Source organism: Syngnathoides biaculeatus, chromosome 5, assembly GCF_019802595.1.
Source record: "Syngnathoides biaculeatus isolate LvHL_M chromosome 5, ASM1980259v1, whole genome shotgun sequence".
In the NCBI taxonomy this organism is placed as follows: Eukaryota; Metazoa; Chordata; class Actinopteri; order Syngnathiformes; family Syngnathidae; genus Syngnathoides; species Syngnathoides biaculeatus.
In genome coordinates this window covers 27,716,579-27,742,676 of record NC_084644.1, presented here as the reverse complement: position 1 = coordinate 27,742,676, position 26,098 = coordinate 27,716,579, and the positions used below count along the sequence as shown (strand labels likewise).

At 40.1% G+C, this 26,098-nt stretch overlaps 3 protein-coding genes across 4 annotated transcripts in view; 2 read left to right on the top strand and 1 right to left on the bottom strand.

Annotated features, from left to right (window-relative positions):
- Nucleotides 1-4,298, bottom strand: part of gramd1a (GRAM domain containing 1A) — a 43,083-nt gene extending 38,785 nt beyond the window's left edge. Inside the window, exon 1 of one of the 2 annotated variants that reach the window (XM_061819139.1) lies at nucleotides 3,847-4,298. Coding sequence is in view for 1 of the 2 variants with exons in the window: in XM_061819140.1 (XP_061675124.1) it covers nucleotides 3,847-3,962 (116 nt within the window). In the remaining variant the exon portion in view is untranslated. The remainder of the gene's footprint in view (nucleotides 1-3,846) is intronic. The other variant, XM_061819140.1, reaches the window with a different exon arrangement.
- Nucleotides 3,327-15,912, top strand: si:ch211-225p5.8 (uncharacterized protein LOC555567 homolog). Its single transcript, XM_061819146.1, has 6 exons — nucleotides 3,327-3,416; nucleotides 10,307-10,425; nucleotides 13,493-13,659; nucleotides 14,706-14,940; nucleotides 15,456-15,615; nucleotides 15,848-15,912. The coding sequence occupies exons 2-6, from the start codon at nucleotides 10,347-10,349 to the stop codon at nucleotides 15,888-15,890; spliced, it is 684 nt and encodes a 227-aa protein (XP_061675130.1). The 5' UTR covers nucleotides 3,327-3,416; nucleotides 10,307-10,346; the 3' UTR covers nucleotides 15,891-15,912.
- A 417-nt stretch (nucleotides 15,913-16,329) lies between these two features.
- On the top strand, nucleotides 16,330-26,027 carry LOC133500464 (uncharacterized). The gene is made up of 8 exons (XM_061819145.1): nucleotides 16,330-17,122; nucleotides 19,687-19,861; nucleotides 20,198-20,279; nucleotides 20,810-20,994; nucleotides 22,438-22,519; nucleotides 22,918-23,026; nucleotides 23,330-23,566; nucleotides 25,456-26,027. The coding sequence occupies exons 1-8, from the start codon at nucleotides 16,929-16,931 to the stop codon at nucleotides 25,511-25,513; spliced, it is 1,122 nt and encodes a 373-aa protein (XP_061675129.1). The 5' UTR covers nucleotides 16,330-16,928; the 3' UTR covers nucleotides 25,514-26,027.
- Nucleotides 26,028-26,098: the final 71 nt, after the last annotated feature.

The following is a 26,098-nucleotide window of genomic DNA, read 5'->3' as shown; positions in this document are numbered from 1 at the left end:
GGAAGTTCAAAGTTCATGAATCAGGGCAGCGTTATTCTTGCAATAAACTTATTTTGCAATCATAGCGACCTTTTTTTATGTTCTTATAAAGTAGGAAAGCATTGTTTAGATATTAGCGGCATCATAAAATTAAAAAAAAAAGCATCACATGGAAAGTTCTGCTTGAAATGGATCCTTTCACAAAAAACAATTTTTTCTTGGAAATTATTAAACATACAGCTGTTCAACTGCGGTGAACTAAAGAATGGTAAAAGGTAGAAATGTAGTTTTTCTGATGAAAGAAGAGGGTTAAAACCTTCTTTTGGTGGGTTCCATGTTTCTATAGCTACAGAACTCAATTTTCTGTAGGCCTTCAAAAATCTGTCAAAATGGTAAAAAAATGACTGGCCCCTGTAACGAAAAAGGGTATGTAATCTTATAAACACAATTGCACATACATGCAATCATACCCATCATATTGGAATGAAAGTGTAGGCTACACATTTTTTCATAACCACCAGGTGGCGATGGCATACTAGAATGAAATTGTACACCCTTCTCATAACCTCTAAGTGCTGTTACCATTTTGGAATTTTGGTGTCGTTTTTTCATAACCTCGAGATGGCAGCATCTTCTTCTTTGCCTTCCGGCTTGTCCTGTTAGGGGTCGCCATAGCGTGTCATCTTAGATGAACGCATATTTGTTTGGCACAGTTTTACGCCGGATGCCCTTCCTGACGCAACCCCTCTGCATTTAGCCGGGGAAAGAAGTTGACAGCACCTGGTATCTCATCCAAGTACTAACCAGGGCCAAACCCGCTTAGCTTTCAAAATCTGACGAGATCGGGCGTTCTCAGGCTAGCATGGCCGTAAGCAACAACACCACAGCATACATTTATAAAATAAAGTTTTTCTTTTCCATTTTCCTGTGTACCCATGCATAATGTGGACCGACTTTCTATAATTTTGGGGGAAAAAAAATGTGCATTATACACAAGAAATTACGGTAGTACTTTGGGCATTATTCTGCAGCCCTACTATGATCTGATCTATAAGTGGGTCCACTTTGAGTAATGTAGGTAAGGTGGAAAACGTGACAAATGTAGCCAGAGAGGAATAACAGGTAAAATGGGCTATGTACCAAAGGAGAAGAGGGTTTTGGAGGATAAAAGAGCACTATAATATTCAATAGCTCCAGCCCTTCATTAAATACCCCCATTATCTTGTCATACTTTTATTGGTTAATAAAACGTCTGCCTTGGATCCCTGTGCAATAAACCTGCACACAATTGCTCCTTAAAATTTTCTCTTGAAATGAATGGCAAAATTTCTCCGTAAAGAAAAAAAAAAAACAAAACAAGCCTTTTTCCTGGCCACGGACTAGCCCTGATGCCGGAAAGGGGGGAATTTGAGAGCACCCACATCCTGTTGTGAGTATTACATGACTTTTGATACCATTCTAAACAAGTCCATGAAAGAGCCAAAGTGTGTGACAGAGATGTGGGAGAACACTAGACCAAGGTCATAGGGGAACATTCCAGCAAAAATCAGCAAAACCACATATCCCCATGGTCTGTTTGAAAAACCCTCAGACAAAGGAGGACTCAAACTTTACATAAGCAACACAATATGCTCTACAAATGCACAATTGTACAAAACCATAGTGGTACTTCGACTCAAAAGTTACACAATTTATGAGCTTTTTAAGATTCGTGCCACAGGATAGTTCAACCCCCCCACCTCCACCAGTGTCTTTTGACGCAGTACTGTAAATATATGACTGCCAATAAAGTTATTTTAAAAAAATGTCAACGGCATGGGTCAGACAACAGGTCTGAGACAGGCAACACGTAATGCCTGGATCAGACAACATGACAAATTTCACAACAGCACTACGTCAAACTACTGCAACAAAAACTTGTATTCCACTACCACTGCATCCCATATTTTTTCAATCATTGGGCTTTATCTTGTCAACTCAAATGCGACAGGGTACACTTGTTACCGCTGCAATGACGAGTGTATCGCAGAGACTGTATCACATGATGAAAATGAGGAAAACGTGTTGGTGGTCACCAGTGCTCAGGACAGGGGAGGGTATTTGTGTAAGGCTTGCTTGAGGTATGTTCACATATTTTTAATATGATAGCAAGCAGGTAACAAAACATTATGCAGCCTAGCAAGCTAGTGGTAGCATGAACTGTTGTACATAAATATCTTGCTGTTAGGCCAAACACCCCCAAAAAAACGTGGTTCCGATTTCCTACATTTCAGAACTCGGGTCAGTAGATCATTTGTTTTTCCAAAACATTTTTACTCCGTCTCCAGCACATGGTGCTGCAATTTTTTCAACAGTTCTTGTTAATTCTGGCTCTCTTGTGCAAAAGGAGATCAAAATACATGAAGCCTTGGTCTAAAAAACATTAAACAATGTCAAAAACGAGACATGGCAAAACATGAAAACGTAACTTGACTTGATATAGCTCAGTAACGCTATGACATGGTATGAGGCAGTTACGCTACCTGACGCTAGTGAATACAATCTTCATAACAGCAACATTTTTTTTCACCTTGTTTATTTTTGTCAGGCCATTTTCCTTTTTTCAATGGATTTGGAACTCGGAGGCACACCAATTCCTCATGGCTCATTAAAGTGACTTGGCTATGATGAGTACTGGATGCCAACAATGACACCATAGGTGATACTTTCAAACATTTTCATTTTCAAGCTTTTCTTAAATTTATTTAAAATAACTTTGCATTGCACTGGGCGTTTTAAGGCACACACACAAAAAAAAAACTGAACTGTACAGTCATATACTGTAAGTGCATATGGCACAATACAAAAATAAATACAATTTTAAAAAGTGCTTCAATGTAGTATCGTGCAATCGTCAATATCTGATGCCCCCCCATTTCTTCCCCCAGTCTTTTATATGGATATTTCGAAGTTCCACTGTATAAATATAAACTGCCCCCTTGTGGTCAGACGCAAGCACCCGAAAAAGCAGCACAAATAAAGCATAAAAATATGAGCCATGAACTGGTTAAATACTTGACCTATTTATCACCATAGTAATAGTTATATTAATTCATTTAGCAGGTTTTATGCGCAGTTCAATTGATTAACATTGGACCAAGTGGCGAAGAGTTAATTGGAAATACACATGCGTCATGTTGTCTCTGGTGATCCCAGTCGTTTTTATCAGTGTTTAAACACGTTTGTGGTACTAACCTAGAGAACCCAAGAACTCCAAATCCTCATTTAAAATTTCATGTATCTGGGTTCTCCAGGGTTAATATGTGATTCTTTAAAGTGTTACCCTGTCAAATATTTTGGGGGTTGGGAGCATATTAGTGGCCATTACTTCCATTGGGGAATGGTTGGAGACGCGAGAATTTTGAGTTCCAAGCGTGGTCACTGATTGCATCTAAATCGTAAGTCAAGGCCCCACTGTACATTAAATGCTTTTGAAAAAAAAATTCACAGCTGTACACATTTCCCCTTAGGTCACTTATTATGTAAATAGGAATACAATTTATTTTCCCCTCTACACACAGCACAACCACATGACCACAAACTGCAAAAAATGTTTCCTTTATATTTTTGCCAATTTAAACAAATGAAACGCAAAAGCAAGGCGCAAGGTATGTGTGTGTGGCTGGGGGACACATTGCAAAGCATAGGAACGCTGTTTGCTCTCGTGTTTGAACAAGAACAATCTTAGCACGGACATGTTTGACCAGCCTAATCTTGCAAATATACTTTCCAATCATTCCACATATAGGCCGCACCTTTTTTTTTTTAACTAAGTTAATGATTTACCCCAACCATCAAGGTGACCCGCTAGCTTCTCTCTTTCCCTACCTGCCATTGGACGAATTGCCCCCATTCCGGTGTTCGTGCTCGGCCTCGAAGACGAGCCGAGCGACAGGTCGCGACGTGATGTTAAAATCCACTTTTTCCACGGAGCACATCAACATGGTGGTGGGGACGCAACCAACGCCGAGGAGGAGCGCATCCGCTGGGGCTAACCGTTAGCCACCTCCGGGCAAGCTAGCCTCAAAGCCAAAGTTTGGGCCAACTTTTTCTTCTCCCAAACTCCTGCGTCGACTTCTTTTTTTTTTTTTTTTTTTGGGAGGGCCCTCGCCGCCGTTCTCCTGCTCCCCCCAAAAGACAGAAGACGAACTAAAGGGCGTGAGCTTCCACCATTTTTTAAATTTTTATTATTACTATTTTTTTTAATTTAAAGCACCCTGATAAAATAAACAATTGCAGGAAATGCTAAGCACAGTTAAATGGATGGGTTTCATTGTTGTCGGTAAGCAGACGGGGGCTGGAGGTTGGAAGAGCGAATTCGAAGATTTGACACTTTTGGTAGGGGAATAACACGACGATAAATAAATAAAAGGTTTTATAATATCCCACTTTCAAACCCAAAAATGTTTGAAAAGTATTACAAATAATTTTATATCTAAATTAAGTCACGTTAAATCAAATTATGTATGATTAGAATCCGCAAAAAAAAAAAAATGACAAGACGTCACCCCTATAGCAAACTTTATGGTTCGGTCCGGGAAATAACAGTCTGCCTCAAGCTTCTGAAACGGAAGAGCGAACGTCTGTGTGTTCGGGGGGTTTACTTGAAGATAAAATAATAATCATCACTGCTTTATTCGTATTTTCCCCACACTAGTTGTGTTTTTCAAAATAATATTAATTAAAATCTACAAAAATGTCCAGTTTGAGTGCTAATATTTTATCATTTACAAAACACAAAATGCCTAACGAGAGTACTAGCCCTATTCTCTCAAACTATGTGGTTCGGTTAGGCAATAACAGTAGCAAGTGTTCGAATGGAGTTCCAATATGTCGCATTCGGCCAGTTTTGCAATATTATGACAACTAGCCAACTAAACAAGGAACTACCAACATTTAATTACGTGTTATTCCTTATTCAAATTTAACAGCTAAACTTCTATGTTAAGTTATTAACATAAAACAGTTAGATAAATGTGGTACGTGCTAATCAAATCGCCAAGAATTGTTAACATCACAATATTGATTCACACTATGGTTTCATTGCATATTCGACACATTGCAAGGTCAGCCTTCCAGTGAATATTTAATTGATATTGAACTGGCGACCCCTGGAGCTCAACTAGAGCCGCTGTAATTTAACACCTCGTCAAGTGACTCCCATTCGTGGGCATTTGCCAGCTTTCGTGGAACATATCTTACTATTTGTGATCCACACACAGCCTCCTAAATGTCAACACATTGGCACCATAATGCTTTGAAGGCAGGGTAAGGCGCGTGGGCAGCATGCGGCTCCCACAAGAGTGTCTGATTGAAAGAATACAATTAACAGAACCTCAGAAGAAGAGCTTATTAAATCATCCATCCATCCATCCATTCATTTTCTGAACCTCTTATCCTCACAACGGCCATGCGAGTGCTGGAGCCTATCCCAGCTATCTTCGGGCAGGAGGGAGGGTGTACCCTGAACTGGTTGCCAGGAAATCGCAGGGCACATAGAGACACACAACAATTGCACTTTTCTCCTTAAAAATATCCACCCATCAATTTTCCAATCCTCTTATCCTCACAAGGGTCACGGCAGCACTGGAGCCTATCTCAGCTAACCTTAGGCAAATGGTAGACTACACCTTGAACTGGTCACCAGTGAGTCATAGGGTACATACTGTATCAACACCATCAGTGAGTGGATATCGATACCAAACTCCCCACATCAAGGTCAGGTGTGTGTACCACTCCACCATCCTGACCCCAACCCCCGCTCAAATAAATAAATCAATAAATAAACAAATAAATAAATATTATATTACTTAATCTCAACATGACTAAAATAATATCACTTATCTTTCAATACGACTTTTAAGTTAATATATAAAAAAAACATTTTTTCTTATAACTTTCTAAAAATACATAATTTTCTCTTAAAATATATGCTTTCCCCCTAAGAAAATACAAGACCTCTAAAAAAAAATCTCTCTCCACAATACAGTGGTGTGCAAAGCAGTCGGGGGGTGAGGGGGTCGCCTAAATGCGTTTTGGTGAACATCCAAACCCACATCCGAATTTCGTTTGGGATGAACAGAACTTGAGGTGGTAAAATTTCCATTACCCTCCACCCACACCCCATGAGTCCCCTTCTCTGGCGACCATTGGTTCTCAAGGGGCATTAAAAAAAGCCCATTGTACCCCAGGCAGCAACAGACCTTTGCACGCCACTGGAAAAACATACAAAAAAATTATTTTCACAGAATCCAACACAGTTATTCAAAATATATATTTTATTCTCTTACAATTATACATATAACATACACCCATCCATTTTCTGAGCTGCTTATCCTCACAAGGGTCGCAGGAGTACTGGAGCCAATCCCAGCTGTCATCGGGCAGGAGGCAGCGTACAGCCTGAACTGGTTGCCAACCAATCGCAGGCCACATGTAGACAGACAACAGCCGCACTCACAATCACACCTAGGGGCAATTTAGAGTGAACAATAGTTGCATGTTTTGGAGATGTGGGAGGAAACTGGGGTGCCTGGAGAAAACCCACGCAGGCACGGAGAGAACATGCACATTGAACCCGGGACCTCAGAACTGTGAGGCCAATGGTCTATAGCTGTCACCATGCCACAAACCTATAACAAAACATCTGAAATATGCACTATTTTTTCCTCTGGAAAAAAAGGCATTCTTTTCTCAATACTGTCCAACTTTTTTTTTTTTTTTTATGAAAATACATTTTGTTTTTCAGATTTAGGTTTTTTTTTTCTTTTTAGAAATACAACTTTATTCTATAAAATGTACAAGTATATTTTTGCCCAAAATATTTATTTGGTATAAAATGATGATTTTTAACTTAAGATATAGTTTATTTTTTTAAGCATCATATGCTGTTTTTTTTAACTTGGAAGTATTTAACTTTATTGTAAAAAATACAACTTTTTCTAAATAGAAATCTATTTCCTGAAAATATAGCCAATTTTATTTTAAATATCTCACTTTTCTTAGTCATGGACATAGTCCAAGCATAGTATGCAGTATAGTATAAAACGTCTAGTTCATAGTATGGTTGTATATCACGTATATAATATAGTTACTATAGTATGAAATGTATGCGTACATTATCATATAGGCATTCCCCCTCCCAAAATATTTACAGCATACATATTTAAAAAAATACTTTAAACATTAATTGATAATATATGGTGAATAGTTCTTAAAAATTATTTTACAAAAAATTTACGTTTTTCCCCTAAAATATCTTTTATCTTGTATTTTTCAAATACATTACAAAATGTAAAAAAATATTACTGAAGAAAATTCCCCATTTTAAAAAAATAAACAATCCAACTTTTTTTTCAATATTTGACATTTGTGTTGTAGTTGTTTTCCCTCTTGAAAACTAAAATAAATGTTCTCAACAATATACAGCTGATGTCAAAGTAAAAATAACCCCGAAAAAATACTTGACGATCATCGCAATTTTGATAATTTACCAGTGGAGGACTTTATTGGGAAAAATGTGGCTTCTCACCTTCATCCTTGTGCAGCATCTCTTCACGTTTGCTTTGTCTCATCTAAAGAGAGAAAAGAAATAAACAAAAGAAGACAAAGAGGAGTAGGATGAATCAAAGAAACTCTATTAAAAACCTAAATGGGGTGCAATAAAGACAAATATTCAGCAAAGAATATTTTAAATGACACACATAAACACTCACTTGGACATGCTGCACATATACATGTCCATGTGATTGCCCTTACCTGCCACGGTTCAGTATTTCTTATTGAAATCCTCATCAGAAGAGCATCACAATGACTTGGCACTTTCCCTGATGTGCGTCCACCATCGTTCCCGACCTCAGCTCCACTCGGGCTGCCTGACGCTCGGGAGCTGCTCCAAGCTGCCGGGAGGGCTGGAGAAACTCGATCTGAGCTAAAAATAAGGAAGATCAGCAGCATTGGCGAGAAAGGATATGTGTGTGTGTGTGTGTGTGTGTGCGCGTGTATGCGTGTGTTTTTGTGGATCCCCCACCTCAAAAAAAAAAAAAAAAACACACACTCACACACTGGTCCACTTCTGTCAACATTGCCTTGAAGTTGTGTGTGTGTGCAAGTGTCCACTGTCCAAGGTTTTGATGTCACTCATAATGGCGCACTGAAGATGAAAAGGTTAAAAGTGGCAAGGACCCCACACTCACAAACAAACGCACACACATAATCACACACACTCCTCTGTCATCTGGTTACATCACATGACAACAACCCTGACCCCCAGTGGACCGACTGTACACACACAAAAACACACGCACATTCAAACCCAATTCCAATGACGTTGGGATGTGGTGTTAAATAAAAACAGAAAACAAGAATTTGCAAATCATCTTCAACCTATGTTTAATTGAATACACTACAAAGTCAAGATATTTATGGTTTAAACTGATAAACTTGATTATTTTTCACAAATAATCATTAACTTAGAATTTTGAAACATCCCACAGGAGAACTTGGGAACTGGTGGCGTCTTCAGTTCCCAAACTTTTATTGAATGTTGTAAAAAGAAAAATGGTAAACATGACCCTGCCCCATCATTTTTTGGAATGTGTCGCAGCCATAAAATCGGAAGTAATAAATAAATAAATTATAGTTTTTTTTTAAGAAAGGTCATACATTTTTGAGAAGTATGTTCCCTTTTCGAAATGGGGCTATTTAAGGGGGGGAAAAAAACCAAGCCAGTACATCCATCAATCCATCCGTTATGTTTGCCGCTTATCCTCACGAGGGCCGCGGGTAGTGGTGGAGCCTATCCCACCTGTCAAGGGACAGGAGGCAGGGTACACCGTGAACTGGTTGCCGGCCAATCGCAGGGTGCATGGAGACAAACAGCTGCAGTCAAAATCACACCTAGGGGCAATTTAGAGCGTCCAATTAATGTTGCATGTTTTTGGGATGTGGGAGGAAACCGGAGTGCACGAAGGAAACCCACGCAGGCACGGGGAGAACATGCAAACTCCACACAGGTGGTTCCGGGATTGAACCCGGGACCTCAGAACTGTGAGGCTGTGCCACCATAACAATACATGTATGCCTTTTTTTTTTTTTTACTCAGAAATATAACATTTTGAGATGGGGGATAACACTTATCTTAATTCTCATCAATTAAAATGTTTTCATCTAAAAAATGTACTTTCTTGTCTTGAAAATAGATCACTTTTTCTGAAAATATGACAGTTCCCCTGAAATCTTTTTCTTGACTAACTTTTACTGCCCATTATTTTCCACATGTATGTATGTATGTAAGTTCCACATTCCAAATGTACAATTGTGGTCTCAGTTAAAACAAATGTGAAAACATTTTTAATGAATGATGAGAAAAAATGTTCTCTTATTACTAAAATGGAGATGCACTGGTACACCATCCATCCATCCATTATCTGAGCTGCTTATCCCCACAGTGGTCTCGGGAGTGCTGGAGCCTATCTCAGCTAACGTCAGGCAGTAGGTTGGGTACACCCTGAATTGGTTGCCAGCTAATGGCAGGGCACATAAAAACAACCACTCGCACAGACATCCACACCTACGGGCAATTTTGAGTGCCTGTGGAAAATCCTCGCAGGCACGGGGAGAACATGCAAACCCCACACATACAGTACTTGATACGAGTAAAATATAATAAATAACGTTCACCTATACTAAAATGCAGCAACAGTCATTGGAGTTCTCTGACTCAGTGCTTTCTCTTTAGTCATTTTTTTTTGTCTGTGCGTGTGTGTGTGCATGTGGGCCACATGGTGACATTATTCTTGTGTATGAGCTCAAGGGAAATGTCCAAAATATCTAAGAAGGTAGAAGCATATTGACACACTTGAAGTGCACCTAGATCTATCTATCTATCTATCTATCTATCTATCTATCTATCTATCTATCTATCTATCTATCTATCTATCTATCTATCTATCTATCTATCTATCTATCTATCTATCTATCTATCTATCTATCTATCTATCTATATCTATCTATCTATCTATCTATCTATCTATCTATCTATCTATCTATCTATCTATCTATCTATCTATCTATCTATCCGTTCTAACTTTTCTAGATATCTACAGTACGTCTGTCCAGATGACGAGATGCGTGGTCTTGTATGGGGATCCGGGCATCTCAAATTCCCCTCTGGCTTTTGGGATTATTGACACCCTCTAAATATAACCTTCTTAAAGTCGAAGCAGTGGGTACCACGGGAGATGACTTGACTTGCTAAACAACATTTTGTTTTTCTGCAATTTTTCAGACTCATTCTGGAAATAAACCGAGGACTTTATGGAGCCCGGATGAGCGACATGGGTGGAATTTTTGCAATGGCTCCCAAGCAAGATCCGTGGCCTCTTCTCATTGTTGTTAGTCTATTTGGTGAGTCCAGAAAACACTCAAAATTTATAGTTTCCATAAAATTGTCCTATAGGAAATAATGCTGAATGGGATGTATATACGGACGTCATAAGTTAACCACTCAAAGGTAATACGGAAATATGGTAAATGTGCTCATTATTTGTATGGCAAGACACGAGATGGAGAGGGAATACTGTCGCTAGGAAGCAGAGTGACACTGTCACCTAGTGACTTTAATAGGTATTCCTCTAATTCCGTGTTGTGTCATGTACAACAACAATAATAACAATTCTAATAATTCTCATTATTACAGTATTATTAACAGTGGCATGATGGTGTGACTGGCCGTTAAGCACACTTTTGTGGATACTTCGGGGAGGAGCCGAAGTAGCCCCTGAACTGGCTGCTAGCCAATCAAAGATCACATAGAAACAAAAGAGCATTCGCAGTCACACTAAAGGGCAATTTAGAATCTCCAATTAATTTTGGGATGTGAGAGGAAACCGGAGCACCATTCACGCACATATATTCTGTTTTACTTCGGCTAATCTTCATTCCTCTCCTTTCCAGTGCATGTCTCCATCTTTCCAATTGTTCCTCTGCATGCTCCCTGCTTTCACTGCATATGACAATATCATCTGCGAACATCATGGTCCAAGGGGATTCCAGTATAACCTCATCTGTCAGCCTATCCATTACCACTGCAAACAGGAAGGGGCTCAGAGCTGATCCCTGATGCAGTCCCACCTCCACCTTAAATTCCTCTGTCACACCTAAGGCACACCTCACCATTGTTCTGCTGCCATCATACATGTCCTGTACTATTTTAACATACTTCTCTGCCACACCAGACTTACGCATGCAGTACCACAGTTCCTCTCTTGGTACTCTGTCATAGGCTTTCTCTAGATCCACAAAGACACAATGTAGCTCCTTCTGACCTTCTCTGTACTTTTCCACGAGCATCCTCAAGGCAAATAATGCATCTGTGGTACTCTTTCTAGGCATGAAACCATACTGTTGCTCGCAGATACTTACTTCTGTCCTGAGTCTAGCCTCCACTACTCTTTCCCATAACTTCATTGTGTGGCTCATCAACTTTGTTCCTCTATAGTTCCCACAGCTCTGAACATCCCCTTTGTTCTTAAAAATGGGAACTAGAACACTTTTCCTCCATTCTTCAGGCATCTTTTCGCCCGCTAGTATTCTGTTGAATAAGTTGGTCAAAAACTCCACAGCCATCTCTCCAAATTGCTTCCATACCTCTACCGGTATGTCATCAGGACCAACTGCCTTTCCATTTTTCATCCTTTGTAGTGCCTTTCTGACTTCCCCCTTAGTAATCATTTCCATTTCCTGGTCCTTCACTCTTGCCTCTTCAACTCTTCCTTCTCTCTCATTTTCTTCATTCATCAACTACTCAAAGTATTCTTTCCATCTATTTAGCGCATTACCGGCACCAGTCAACACATTTCCATCTCTATCCTTAATCACCCTAACCTTCTGCACATCCTTCCCATCTCTATCCCTCTGTCTGGCCAACCTGTAGAGATCCTTTTCTCCTTCTTTCGTGTCCAACCTGGTGTACATGTCTTCATATGCCTCTTGTTGAGCCTTTGCCACCTCTACCTTTGCCCTACGTCGCATCTCGATGTACTCCTTTCGCCTCTCCTCAGTCCTCTCAGTATCCCACTTCTTCTTCGCTAATCTCTTTCCTTGTATGACTCCCTGTATTTTGGGGTTCCACCACCAAGTCTCCTTCTCCCCTTTCCTACCAGATGACACACCAAGTACTCTCCTGCCTGTCTCTCTGATCACCTTGGCTGTCGTCGTCCAGTCTTCCGGGAGCTTCGGTTGTCCATCGAGAGCCTGTCTCACCTCTTTCCGGAAGGCCGCACAACATTCTTCCTTTCTCAGCTTCCACCACATGGTTCTCTGCTCTACCTTTGTCTTCTTAATCTTCCTACCCACCACCAGAATCATTCTACATACTACCATCCTATGCTAACTACTTCATTTAGTTCCTTCCAGAATTTCTCTTTCAACTCTAGGTCACATCCTACCTGTGGTGCATAGCCGCTAACCACATTATACATAACACCCTCAATTTCAAATTTCAGTCTCATCACTCGATCTGATGCTCTTTTCACTTCCAAGACATTCTTAGCCAGCTCTTCCTTTAAAATAACCCCTACTCCATTTCTCTTCCCATCTACTCCGTGGTAGAATAATTTAAACCCTGCTCCCAAACTTCTAGCCTTACTACCTTTCCACCTGCTCTCTTGGATGCACAGAATATCAACCTTTCTCCTAATCATCATGTCAACCAACTCCTGTGCTTTTCCTGTCATAGTCCCAACATTCAAAGTCCCTACACTCAGTTGTAGGCTCTGTGCATTCCTCTTTTTCTTCTGACGCTGGATCCGGTTTCCTCCTCTTCTTTGTCTTCGACCCACAGTAGCTGAATTTCCACCGACGCCCTGCAGGTTAGCAGTGCCGGGGGCGGGCGTTGTTAACCCGGGCCACGACCGATCCGGTATGGGATTCTTTAGATGAACGCTCATATTTGTTTGGCACAGTTTTTACGCCGGATGCCCTTCCTGACGCAACCCTCTGCATTTATCCGGGCTTGGGACCGGCCTACAGATTGCACTGGTTTGTGCCCCCATAGGGCTGCATTAATAACTTAATAGCTGAGATAGGCACCAACATTCCTGTGATCCCAGTAAGAATGAGCAGTAGAGAAATTGGCTGGATGGATGGATTTAAAAAATATTTGTTTTACTGTATTTCTACTTTTTAAATGAAGGAAAAATAAAACGTGTTTTTTAGATATTTAAAGGTTTTTTTTTTTTCAAAAATCTTAATTTGCATATTCTTATTTCTGTATTTAAACAAAGATTTAGTAGAAAAAAATCTTGTACAGTGTATTATATTACTTTTAATTTGATGTTTTATGAAATTTACATTTATTTGTATGCTGTTGCAGAATTTTAAAATATTTATAAAAATGTATCCCATTTCGTCAATGGGAACTACAGTATTTGGTACCAGAGCATCTTTTTTTGTTTCCTGCTGGTCCCTGCAGTGTGCGAGTGTTTCAGTGGCTGTGCTGAAGTGGACTCGATGACCGAGGCCGTGCATGGTGAGGCCTTCGTGCTGGGCTGCATTTCCTGCAAAAAACGGGGGGAGGTGTCAGCTGTCACGACCGTTGACTGGCACTTCAGACCTCAAGGAGAGGAAAACTTTATACACGTGAGATATAAACGTACTCCCGGTGTGATAACATACCAGGGGTCTGTCTCTCGAGATATAAATGGGCTGACTCATAAATTTTTATTCGGGATGATTTGGAAAAACTCAACTCACTTCACAAAAAAGTGGAGTTTGGCAGCGAGTAAATAATTCTTGAAAAAAAAAAGTATCTTTAAATTGTTTATTGCTCTTCCCAGGTTTTTTTTTTGTCAATAACATAAAACAGAGAATACATGTGTGTTTAAAACAACCACATAACTTTTCCTTACAGAAAATAGCACGGACAGACTTATGATTATCATCAGTGTCACATTGTTATAACCCTTTCAGCAATCGTTATTTGAACATAAGCAGTGGACCAAAACATGGAGGCAATATACAAATTAAAATATCACAGACCTGTATTCTTTATCCTCTGCATAGAATGACCAATGTTGTTGCAATGTACTGAGGAGTACCAATTTCACACAAGCTACTTTAAGCATCTTGAGACAGTTATCAAAAATGAATAGGATTGTTGTTTCAAGTTATAGAAAAAAAAATGTAACTTTATTTCTGCTTGTCCCGTGAGGGGTCACCACAGTTTAACATCTCAGATGAATGCTCATATTTGTTTAGCACAGTTTTTACACCGGATGCCCTTCCTGACGCAACCCCTCTTAGGGAGTAGATGCCCCAGTGAGATACAAACTCACAACCGCTGGCTTACCAAACCAATGTGCTAACCACTGAGCTATGGAGCCTCATTCCAAATTATAGAAATACTGTAATAACTTCAAGTTGGATGAAGGTTGAGCGAAAAATGCTGGTTTGGTGCCAATGACCCAAAGAATGTAGAGTTGGCCATCCATCAAAATCTCTTAACGAAGAAAAGAACTGTTTTGAATAGTTAATTTTAGTCAGATATACTTACTAAAAAAATCAGTTTCTTGCTCAGACGAAAACCTGAAGAATGTTTTATTGTAAAAAAACCCAAAAAAACAAAACAGCAACAATTAGTGTTTTAATCTACTAAGGAGAAAAACACATCATGATTCTTCCCCTAGATCTTCCACTACGAGCACCCAAGTGCCAATGTGATGGACGAAGCCTTCAGGGGGCGTCTGGACTGGCTGGGCACGCTGGGTGAGGACGTCCAGGCGGGGGCCATTGCTGTGCACAACATCAGCTACAAGGACACCGGCACGTACCGCTGCACCTTCAACCGAATGCTTTTTCTGGCGGAATTCCGGTATCACGTCAGCGTGTTGAAGGAGGTGAAGCTCGGTGTAGTGGAAACCGGTGAGGATCCCGTCCCAGAACCCACGCAGAACCATTTGTTCTTCTATTCATTTTTAAGTTTACTGCAGGTTTTCATTTGAAATTTCACAGAAAAAGACATACATGAAGGAGAATAACCTTGCAAAAACAAGGCATAATTTGAAGGAAAACAAATCAAAATGAGAAGACATAAAATTGTAAAAGTAAATAATTAGCCTGAAATATTACAAGAATAAGTTGTGAGTTGAAATAATACAAAAAGAAGTTGTAATTTTATGACAAAACACTCAACAAGAACAACCAATAACTTTAAGAGAATAAGTAAAAATTATACGAGGACCAGGAGTAATTTTAAGAAAATAAGTCGTCATTTTATGAGACTGCTGTCACTATGCAATAGCCTGGCGCCCTTAAATTAGCACCCCACTGTCCATACCCCATACAAGGAAGCATTGAGTGCATGGAGTCCTGTGTGTGTTGTGTGTGTGTGTGTGTGTGTGTCTGTGTCCCCCCAACGTTTGTCATCTATCTTGAAGCCAACCGTGAGATGGCGGCGGTGGTATCGGAGATCGTCATGTATGTGCTGATCGTGCTGCTACAGTTGTGGCTCATCGTGGTTGTGGTCTACTGCTACCAAAAGGTGCACAACGACACTGATGCCCGAGAGGCGAGAAGAGCTCTCAAGGCTCACAAAGAGTATGTCTATTTTTAAACATTCATTAAAGACAACAATAAATTGTCATTTTCTGAGAACAAGTTGTATTTTTCCAAGACTAATTTGATCATTTCCAAGAGCACTTTAGGATTTTACAATGCAAATTAGTCAGTGGAACATGCAGAAAAACAGCATGTGAATTATTTTGAACTTGTAACACGCTAACAGATCATCTAACATGTGTTTTTTTTGTTGTTGTTGGTGTGTTTGTAGACTGCTGGACTGTGATGGCGTGATGTTAGATGGAGCTAAATAAAGTAAAATAAAGTAAATCTGGTCAACCCTAGAAGATGCTGAACAGACAGGGATGAGAGATGGAGAGAAAATAGGAAGCACTGCTATACTGTCACCTATTGCTGTTTTATGAAATGATAATTGTCTCTACATTAAAATTCATTTGTGAGTCCCTGTGAGTTTTGATTGATTTATTGCATAAATTGTTCTGGAAAACCATTCCTCAGTAATCTTCTTATCTTTTTAATTCATGTGACATTTACTGCTACGCATGATAGCCTTTTAAAATAGCTGTTAGGAATATGAGAGGGTCATGTGAAAAATTGCTCCCCTCACCCTGGTTACAAAATATTAGAGTATTCTTGCTCTTAAAAAACATGCATTTTCACCAGGATACAAAAAGGCAACTCTATGTTGTGCTCACCTTGCAACCATTGGAGTGTCCACTGGAGAGCGCCCATGTCTCAAATCAACAGCGCTGAGCTGAGTTCCCATGTTTATGTTGCAACAACAAAGTAATCTTTTTAAAATGTTGGTCTGTGATGTCAAAGGGTAAGCTTACAAATAAAGTACAATAAAATGTTTTGTGTCATTCATTTGAGCCGACTTTGTATCCATGACACCACCTGACTTGGTGGAGCCATTGACCCCCTCCCTGTCCTCGTCTTGCTGCCTCTTCTGCACGCCGCACCTCCTGCATCAGATTGAAGTTCTGGATCATGTGCTTGCTCAGGTTATAGCTTGCCACCATCTTCTTGAGCTTCACCAGCTCCCGGCATGGACACACCCCTCCCCCTATCGGAGAGGCTCTGTCAGGCCAAGGGAGCTCGCCATCCATGAACTCACTCCCAATAGGAGTAGTGACCGAGTCAATGTACGTCAGTATTATTTTGTACCCAGCTGGCAAATGCATGCACATCAGAACGAGCAGCACAATGTCCATTGAAATGGACTGGACTCACTGGTCGAGCTTGTCTGCGGCAATGTCCAAGGAAAAATCCATACTGGTTTGACAAAGGACATTTTTACCCAAGACATATTTTGGGGCTAAAGAACAGCCATGAACAGGGCCACTCGTCCCCTGGCTCATCCTGATCTCATCGGGGACAAGAAGTGCATATCCAGGCCAGGCTTACTCACGGCTTTTATAAGCAAGGCTCAGCAGACCAAATTAAGTAACTCCGCATGCAGGTGGACTGCGGAACTAAGAGGATTAGACGCCATTTACGTCGCCGACGGGACGCATAGCAACAGGTCAGTGTACGTTACATTACAGCTTCAAAGTGGTTGCCATTGAAGACAAAATAATAAAATAAAAAAAGAATCAAATAAAGGGAGGTACCGTCTTGTTATGACCTCATCTTGGTCTGTGTGCCATCAATTGAGCCTTGGTCAAAGGTTAGTGGCCTGCTTTTGTCTCTCCACTTTTTTGTTTGCTGTCAATCTCAGCTTTGAGATGTTGCTTTGAGACTGCTGCTGATAGTCACAGTTCAGCATTTGGAGAATCATAAATTATGGTTGGCGAACCTGACCTGTAATTTGCTAAAAAAGTAAAACTTATTCATTGCCTGGTTTTGGGCCAAAGGGGAAAAAAAAAGTATTACGTTGGCACCATCGTGTGGAATAGTGGCGTACTTGTTGTGATGGTAACTCGAATAGCAATTTTGTGTGATGCTGAAAAGGTGACGCTGAACTGACATTCTGTGGCATCAATTGTATGATGATATTAGAATTCCATGAATGTGGAAACTTGGGGAATGCAGAAAATCTTTGGCAGTTGGAATCATACACAGAATCAAATTACAATAGTTTATAAGGTGATTTGAATTAACACGATGAATGTTTGCATAGTCTGCCGTTACAATTACATTTAATATTGAGTGTTAAAATGTCAAAGCAAAAGCATGACTTAATGATATGTCATTTGTGTTAAGTGCAAGTGTATATATTTCTTTGTGCATACTCTTTACTCGCTGTTCAAAAAGTTTTCTAAGCGAACTCTCGAATGAAAATGAACATTTGTTCGGAAACCAACTTTTGAATTAGGCATTCTAAACGAAGCTCACCAGACAGAAACGAACAAAGTTCAGTTCACGTTTACATAAAATATGAACAAGTTGATGAACTTTTGTTCACTGGTCTCATTCAGATACAACACAATCTGACGAATATCAATTTCAGTTTTTACAGCTCCAAAAATGTCTCAAAGGCCACCACAAGAACGAATACAAAAACCTCCAAAAACACACACACACGTGGACACAAAGACACAAAAAACAAAATTGCTACGACAAAACATCCAACAAATAATCTATGAATAGAAAGTAAACATAACTAAACAATCTACAGTGTATAGCATCAATATTAAATTCAACATTACAAGGCCACATATTAAAAAGCTTTGGCTGAGTTGCAGTTTCTTATGCATCTTATGCCTTGCACTTAAAACAGTAAAATGTTCACCCTGTGTTTCAAGTCTTTATTTCTGTAAGCATTAAGGTAACAAAAAACATTTTTTGTTGTATACTTTCTAAATGAATTATCTGAGTAGTCAGTTGTCGTGTTTTCTAAAATATTGGAGTCCGCATAAAAAAACAAACCTGTGCACAATTATACAGTGAATAAAATACGTATTTGAACACCCTGCTATATTGCAAGTTCTCCCACTTAGAAATCATGGAGGGGTCATGTTGAAAGACCCAGCCATGACCCATCCTCAATGCTCTGTCTCAGGGAAAGAGGTTGTTCGCCAAAATCTCAGAGTACATGGCCACGGTCATCCTCTCCTTAATACAGTGCAGTCGTTCTGTACCATGTGCAGAAAAACACATCCAAAGCATGATGCTACCACCCCCATCCTTCACAGTAGGGATGGTGTTCTTGGGATGGAACTCATCATTCGTCTTCCTCCAAACGTGGTGAGTGGAATTATGACCAAAAAGTTCCATTTTTGGTCTCATCTGACCACAAACCGTTTCTCCCATGACACCTCTGTATCATCCAAATGGTCATTGGAAAACTTAAGATGGGCCTTGAGATGTGCTGGTTTAAGCAGGGGAACCTTCCGTGCCATGCATGATTACAAACCATGACGTCTTAGTGTAACATTCACCTTGGAAACGGTGGTGCCAGCTCTTTTCAGGTCATTGACCAAGTCCTGTCGTGTAGTCCTGGTGTGATTCCTCACCTTTCTAAGGATCATTGAAACCCCACCAGGTGATATTTTGCATGGGGCTCCACTCTGATTGAGACTGACCGTCATGTTTAGCTTCTTCCATTTTCTAATGATTGCTCGAACAGTGGACCTTTTTTCATCAAGCTGCTTGGCAATTTCTCCGTAGCCCTTTCCAGCCGTGTGGAGTTGTACAATTCTGTCTCTGGTGTCTTTGGACAGCTCATTGGTCTTAGCCATGTTACAAGTTTGAGTCTTACGGATTGTATGGGGTGGACAGGTGTCTTTATGCAGCTCACGACCTCACACAGGTGCATCTGATTCAGGATAATACATGCAGTGGAGGTGGACTTTTCAAGGCGGACTAACAGGTCTTTGAGGGGAGAATTCTAGCTGATAGACAGGTGTTCAAATACTTATTTGCAGCCGTGTCACACATTCATCATACATTGTGATTTCTGGATTTTTCATTTTAGATTATCGCTCACAGTGGACATGCAGCTACGATGAAAATGTCATACCCTTCATGATTTCTAAGTGGGGGAACTTGCAATAAAGCAGCGTATTCAAATACTAATATTCTACACTGTAAACGTCTTTAGGTGTGTGACGGGGGTGATTTGCATATTTTTACTCTTATCGGCAGGGGTTGGTCCTCACTGATCGTGAATAGCTTGGGCTCATCGTACTGCATTTGGTTCATTCCCCAGCCAGACCGCCACCATGTGAGGAAAACATGTCCCCTCATCATGGCATGCATGCTGTGGACCGTCTTTATGTGGACTTTCAAAGGCGTACTGTGCACCTGCAGGTTCCTTTGGGTGAGAGTTTCTATTGCATATGAAGTGTGTCCCAACCTTTATTAGGCACATGAGAAAAATTAAAAAGTTCACAAAAAAGTACTGTGGTACCATGATTTACAAGTGGCAAGAAACATGAAAACATTTCAATGTTCTCTTTGCCATTATATGTTGTTGGCATGGTTTTACCGTATGAACAAAGATAAATAATGGAGTGAAGAAGTGAAATTGAGTCATTTTGCGCAGCACATCTTCTGATCTCTTATGCCGCAGAGGTTGGAAATCACTGCTATAATAAAATCGAATAATAAAAAAAGAAAAAAAGACAATCTGCTTCAGTGGGTTTTGTTGTTACAGATTTGCCCGTACAATGCAATCCAGTTTCTGCCAAGGGAAAGACACACTGTGGAAAAAAGCTCCCCTCAAAAACAATCAACGGGTAAGGCCAGTGAAACTTGTTACCAATAAAAACCCCTCAGATTTAAAGGGGATCTATGACAAAAAATAAAGTTGTAATGGCTTATGTACAAAAAGTTGATTATGGGAAGAAAAAAAAAACAGTTTCAATTGTGGAGACAGCAATTTATACACTAAACTGTATGTACGTACAGTATGTGGCAGATGGACATACCTGAGACACATTTATTAAAATATGTCATTTTCATATAATTTCATCAAGAATGGTTAAGTGATAAACTATAGAATATTTTGGAAATCTATTCATTCATACTGATCTGAGTATTTCAAATATGTGAAGCCTCATTATGTTGTTACAAAAAACAGAAGTGCCAGTGGTTAAATGAGTTATAGTGACAAACGTGGATTCCCATATACCCGAAATTGAATTAAATTAAAATGATTCATGTGCAAGCCATTCAAAATGAACATTTCCATAATACGTCCCCTCCACGTTATATTTTAAAATGCTATGTAGGATATGACAGAGCCTCACCGAAGCATGATTGTCAGGTTGTGAAAGTAAGATGGCCGCCGCCATACCGGGCTGCCCCGACCGAACAGCGGCCCTCCAAAAAAGGTTGAGCAAAACTGAACAGGACATCCTGTCCCTGAGGACCAGGATCGCTTGCGAGAGAGCGGCGTGGGAAAGGAAGTTTGCTGAGCTGCAGAGACAACAGGAGGCGCTTTGCAATCAGGTATTGCAGCCAGGCCCCTGAATTAGTGTATACACTGGAGTAGTGGTCGTGCAAGTGCCGTAACACACAAAAAAAGTCCATTAGCTATTGTACATGCATACAAAATTTTCACTATATTGGATTTATATCAATATGGACCCACAATGATGTTTAGAGATTAATATTTGTGGGAAACAATGCACATTCACAAGAAATTATATAATGTGTTATTCTGATTAATATATATATATATATATATATATATATATATATATAAGGTTAGCAGGTGTTTATTTAACATGTTTATTTTTTTATAAATTACACAGTAAATTCAAAATCGGATAAATTTGTACAATCGGATATGAAAAAAAAAAGCCTAAGCACTGAACCCATTATAGCTAAACTACTGTGTTTTTGCAAGAAAACAAATTTGAACAGCACTACATAATACTGTTCATAAAATTATGGAGTAATAACATAGTTAAACGGAATGTAAAGAATTAAGAATTAATTTTACATGATGATTAAGATTGTACAGTTACTTCCGGTGAGTGTGGGTTGGCCACCAGTAGGCAGTATAATAGAAACATTCATCCATCCATTTTCTTTTGCTACTTATGCTCACGAGGGTCGTTGGGAGTGCTGGAGCCTATCCCAGCTGTCAATGGGCAGGAGGCGGGGTAAACCATGAGCTGTTTGCCAGCCAATAGCAGGGCACATAGAGACAAACAGAGCACTCACAATCACACTTAGGGGCAATTTAGAGAGTTCAATTAATATTGCATGTTTTTGGGGTGTGGGAGGAAACTGGAGTGACCGGAGAAAACCCACGCAGGCACGGGGAGAACATGCAAACTCCACACAGGCGGGGCCGGGATCAAACCCAGGTCCCCAGAACTGTTAGGCCAACGCTTTACCAGCTGATCCACCGTGCCGCCATTAAAGGAAACATACGCAAGGAAAAGCTTCATAACTAAGTGACCTAAGAAGTTGTGGTCATGTTAGTTTTTTTCTCGCAGAGGATAAAAAAGTTATGCCGACTATTGTCCGTCTACGTGTTGCTCCGGTATTTGTGTTCTAACTTCCATTCCATAGGGCTGAACACTACAACTCTCATGCTATTTATTGGCCCATCTATGATGTTATGCATTGTTTTTAGCATTCAGCTAAGCTTAATTTCCTACACTAGAGTTGTATGTTTCTTTTAAATACTCAAAATACTCATTTAGTTTGACAAAAAAAAAAAAAATAACTTCACTGAGAGTGGCAATAAACAGGTTGTAGCCCCCCCCCCATTTTTTTCAAGAGTTGCAAATTATTTACCAAACTGCTGCTTATTGTGAGGGGAGTTATATTCACTGCCGCCATGTAATGCTTGTCAAAATCACCGGAATGATGGCTCCTGTGTCAAACTTCAGTCACTCGTATCTCAAGGCAGAACCTGGACTTTTTTTCTGTCCTCAGGTCATCTTTGAGGTTGGAGCACCAATAAGAGCCGAGCAAAAAGTGGACAATGGAGACATTTTTGGCGAGTGCTCAAGTAAAGGCAAGTTGCTCGAGTCCACAAATATTTACATATTTATCCTCAAAATACACTAGACCTCTTCCCCATGACGTCACTCATACCTCTGGGTGAGAAAAATTACAACTGCACCACTAATAAGCAAATCCTTTTGTGTCTTTTGAGCAGGGTGGAACAATTATGAATCCAAATTAAATGGCTTTATTGATGATGGCTAACCTTCAGTAAACGTGTAGATGTGTGACTTGTCACTCGAAAAGAAAAGTTATTCTATGCGAGACAAAGTGAAACAGAAGCGTGTTTGTGATATCCGTTTACTTAATCCTGCTCACTAAAATATAATGTTTTTTTTAAGAAAATCAAACAAAAACAAACAAAGCCCAACGTTCACCATCACTATGTCTTCCAATGAATGTTCACAGAGCACCGCCTTCATGACATAGGCGCTGATGTTTTATCTCGACAAAGCCCGTTTTCCTTGTCCCCAGCACCGAGCTTCTCATCATACTCTTCCTGCTCCTCGGCATCAAGGTGCACCTCATGAAGTCATGCATTGTCACATTTAGAGGGGATAGCTTAGCATATTTCCGAAACAACATTAGATAGTGTGCTCAAAGAGGTCATTCGACAGTACATACAGTAGTGACAATGGTACATTTGAAGTAAAAAATAGGAGAAAAATCAGCATGAAAAGGCACCTTTAGGCAACTGACGAGAACAATATGCTCGAAAACCAATGCAGTGCCAGCCAGTGCTTGCAGTATTATTATTATTATTATTATTATTATTATTATTATTCCCTGACAAAGGGCTCTATCCATTCTGCTTCCCCAGTGTGCGATCTACACGATCTGTGGGACCGCAACGGGTTTTCGTACCCCACTCCCCAATGGACCTGCACCTCGGCCACCGGGTCAGAATCATGCTGCCTTCCGGGCGAATCAGCACGGGCGTCATACGTTTCCTGGGCCACCTGCAGGGAGAGTCAGAGCTCCACCTCGGGGTTGAGCTGCAGACCCCCGACCACGGCATGCGGGACGGCCACCACAAGGGACACTTCTACTTTGACTGGTCAGCTCCCTGTAAAGTCTTTTTCCATACAACAGAGCTGTCACTTTTTTCTTGGGGGGTGGGGGCGCGGGGGGATTGGGGGGGGGGGTCATATTTACCCAATTTAATCTAAAGTGGGACAGAATGTTTTAGTATAGATGATTAAGTGGATTCAGGAAAAAAAAAACATTGCAAATCATGGGCGCAATCTAAAATTTCTTAAAGGTCTCTCTTTTTTTAGAATCACACTTGCAACATCATTTGGCTTGAAATTGCACAGGCCGCCCCTTTTCAAGCTATTCTAGTTGGTCTTCTTCAGATGGCAGCTTAGATGTCCTTGTTTCTCATCAATATTCGATATGTAAATAAGCTTTTGCTCTGATTGGATTGCTGAACTTTTCAATTTAAATATGGAAAACAGTTTCCCTCTAATGAAAGACGTCGGATTGTTAAAGTGTCGTAACTGGTGTGGAGCGTTCATCGCTTGTATACATTTTGTTTTCTTTTTTTTTCTTCTTTCTTTTTGTACAAGTTTTGCTTTCTAATCCGCAGTTACACTATAAATTGTAAAGATAGCTAAGTACCATTGTAAACCACAGGCCTCTTCAACGTCTTTGAGCTCAGCAGGTGACGTAATGTTAGGCTTTGTACATAGTGCATCCATTTTGTCACTATGCATTTTTTTCTGAGATGAGACGATAAAGTGGCCAGGTACTTGAACATTAATTGAGGAACCGACGACCTTTTCAAATCCAGTCGTTTGCAAGCGGTTTGGTATTCAAAATCTATTGCATTCAGTTGACAAACTTCCAAGCTTTCAACCAAGGTCACAGACTCATTTTGACCTATGTTATGCATAAAATAATTAATTAAATAAATAAATAAATAAAATTTTGATGGAAAGGGTCCCTTAACAAAAACAAATGCAATTCCTACAGTGTTTTGTATAATATTTTTAAATTGACAATGCACATGTACAACTTGGAGATCAAAATGGATCAATATATGTATAATTTATAGAAGAACTTTTGCCGAAATTATTTTACATCTACATAAATGTCTGCATCAATCTGGAAATCTTGACAGCCTCAATTAACTCACCACACCCACCAAAGTGGAAACTTTTCAGAAAGAGAGCGCAGTTGTGCTCCTATCTTGTAAAGTTGTACGTAAAATCCTTAAGGGGACATTTTATTTGAAGTAGGCTTACTCTGTTCCCGAAACTTGGCATCTTTACAAGTGGATCAATATCAGATGTCAAATCCTGAGTGACAGCCAATTTCCAAATGTCATTTAAGTGGTCAGTTAAGTGGCTAAAACTAGCAACAACATTTACTTTAATTGTAAAATACCTTATGTGTTCAATATCCCCATGACCCAGATTGAATTCCAAGGCAGGCGTGTTCTTGCCCCGGGGGCTGAACGTTTTGACACCCCTGCTATAGAAATTCAGTCAGACAATTTTTATTGTATACAGACATGAAAGTATTTGAATTTCCATCCACCCGTTCTTCCACACCGTTTTTGCTCACTCGGGTGCTGGGGCTTACTGGTGCCCATCACAGCTGACATTTGGGCGAGAGGTGGGGTGCACCCTGAACTGGTCGCCTGCCCATTGCAGACCACATATAGATCAACAACCATTCACACCTGCAGACAATTTGGATTCCTCACTTAACCTACCATTCGTGTTTTTGGAATGTGGGAGGAAACCGGAGTACTGGGAGTAAACCTACGGAGGCATGGGGTAAGCAAGGAAATGCTACACAGGGAGGCTGAAGCCTGGATTTGAACCGCACAATCTTAGAAATGTGAGGTGGATGTGCCGCCCCTTACTAAAGACTATTTTTCCCAATTAATTCTATCACTCTGTGTGATGTTAATTCAGGTTTTCTCTCTCTTCGGTGCAGCAAACCTGGCCATGGTGCCTTTGTACCATTTCACAAGCTGCTGATGGCCTGGGAATGACAACCCCTGGACGCACAGAACCCAACGACTGATTCATTTGAAGACCATACAGCTTGGACCCAGTGACTCATCATTGTAGTTTTTGTATCAAATAGAAATTGAGAGTACAAGTAGTAGATGCAATGGTGTGAGTCTTTGGCATGCAGGAAACTTCTGCATTCAAAGGCCACATGATAGCATCTTAATTCAGTATCTTTAAAAACTGGTAGAGCATAGATGATGATGATTAAAATTATTAAAACAGTTCCTTAAGCAGTTTACAAATGTGGATGCAGGTTTAAAAGTTAATGTGCATGATTGAACAATTAGTAACCTGAGATCAAATCTCCCAAATGTTCCAGATTGTGCATTGTTCTTTTTGACATGAAGTCTGATGACTGTTGAACGTATAGCTTAATGCTTTTACAATGTTATGAATTTATTTAAAATGACACACACACACAGCCTCTCCCTCTTTTCAGAAATATTTGTATGCAAATAAATCTGGAAAGATCATGCACACCTCCCATACACTGAATTCCTGAGTTGATGTTTGTGCTTCCTATGGAATTTCAATCATCAACCAACCCAAATATTTGTTTGCTG

Bases quoted from the DNA above. Each gene is read 5' to 3' on its own strand.
- si:ch211-225p5.8 (XM_061819146.1), top strand. From the start codon at position 10,347: ATGAGCGACATGGGTGGAATTTTTGCAATGGCTCCCAAGCAAGATCCG. The intron at 13,660-14,705 runs GTGAGATATAAA...TTCTTCCCCTAG, and splicing joins GAGAGGAAAACTTTATACAC to ATCTTCCACTACGAGCACCC. The intron at 14,941-15,455 runs GTGAGGATCCCG...TCTATCTTGAAG, and splicing joins GCTCGGTGTAGTGGAAACCG to CCAACCGTGAGATGGCGGCG.
- LOC133500464 (XM_061819145.1), top strand. From the start codon at position 16,929: ATGAACAGGGCCACTCGTCCCCTGGCTCATCCTGATCTCATCGGGGAC. The intron at 23,027-23,329 runs GTGCACCTCATG...CTGCTTCCCCAG, and splicing joins TCCTGCTCCTCGGCATCAAG to TGTGCGATCTACACGATCTG. The intron at 23,567-25,455 runs GTCAGCTCCCTG...TCTTCGGTGCAG, and splicing joins GGACACTTCTACTTTGACTG to CAAACCTGGCCATGGTGCCT.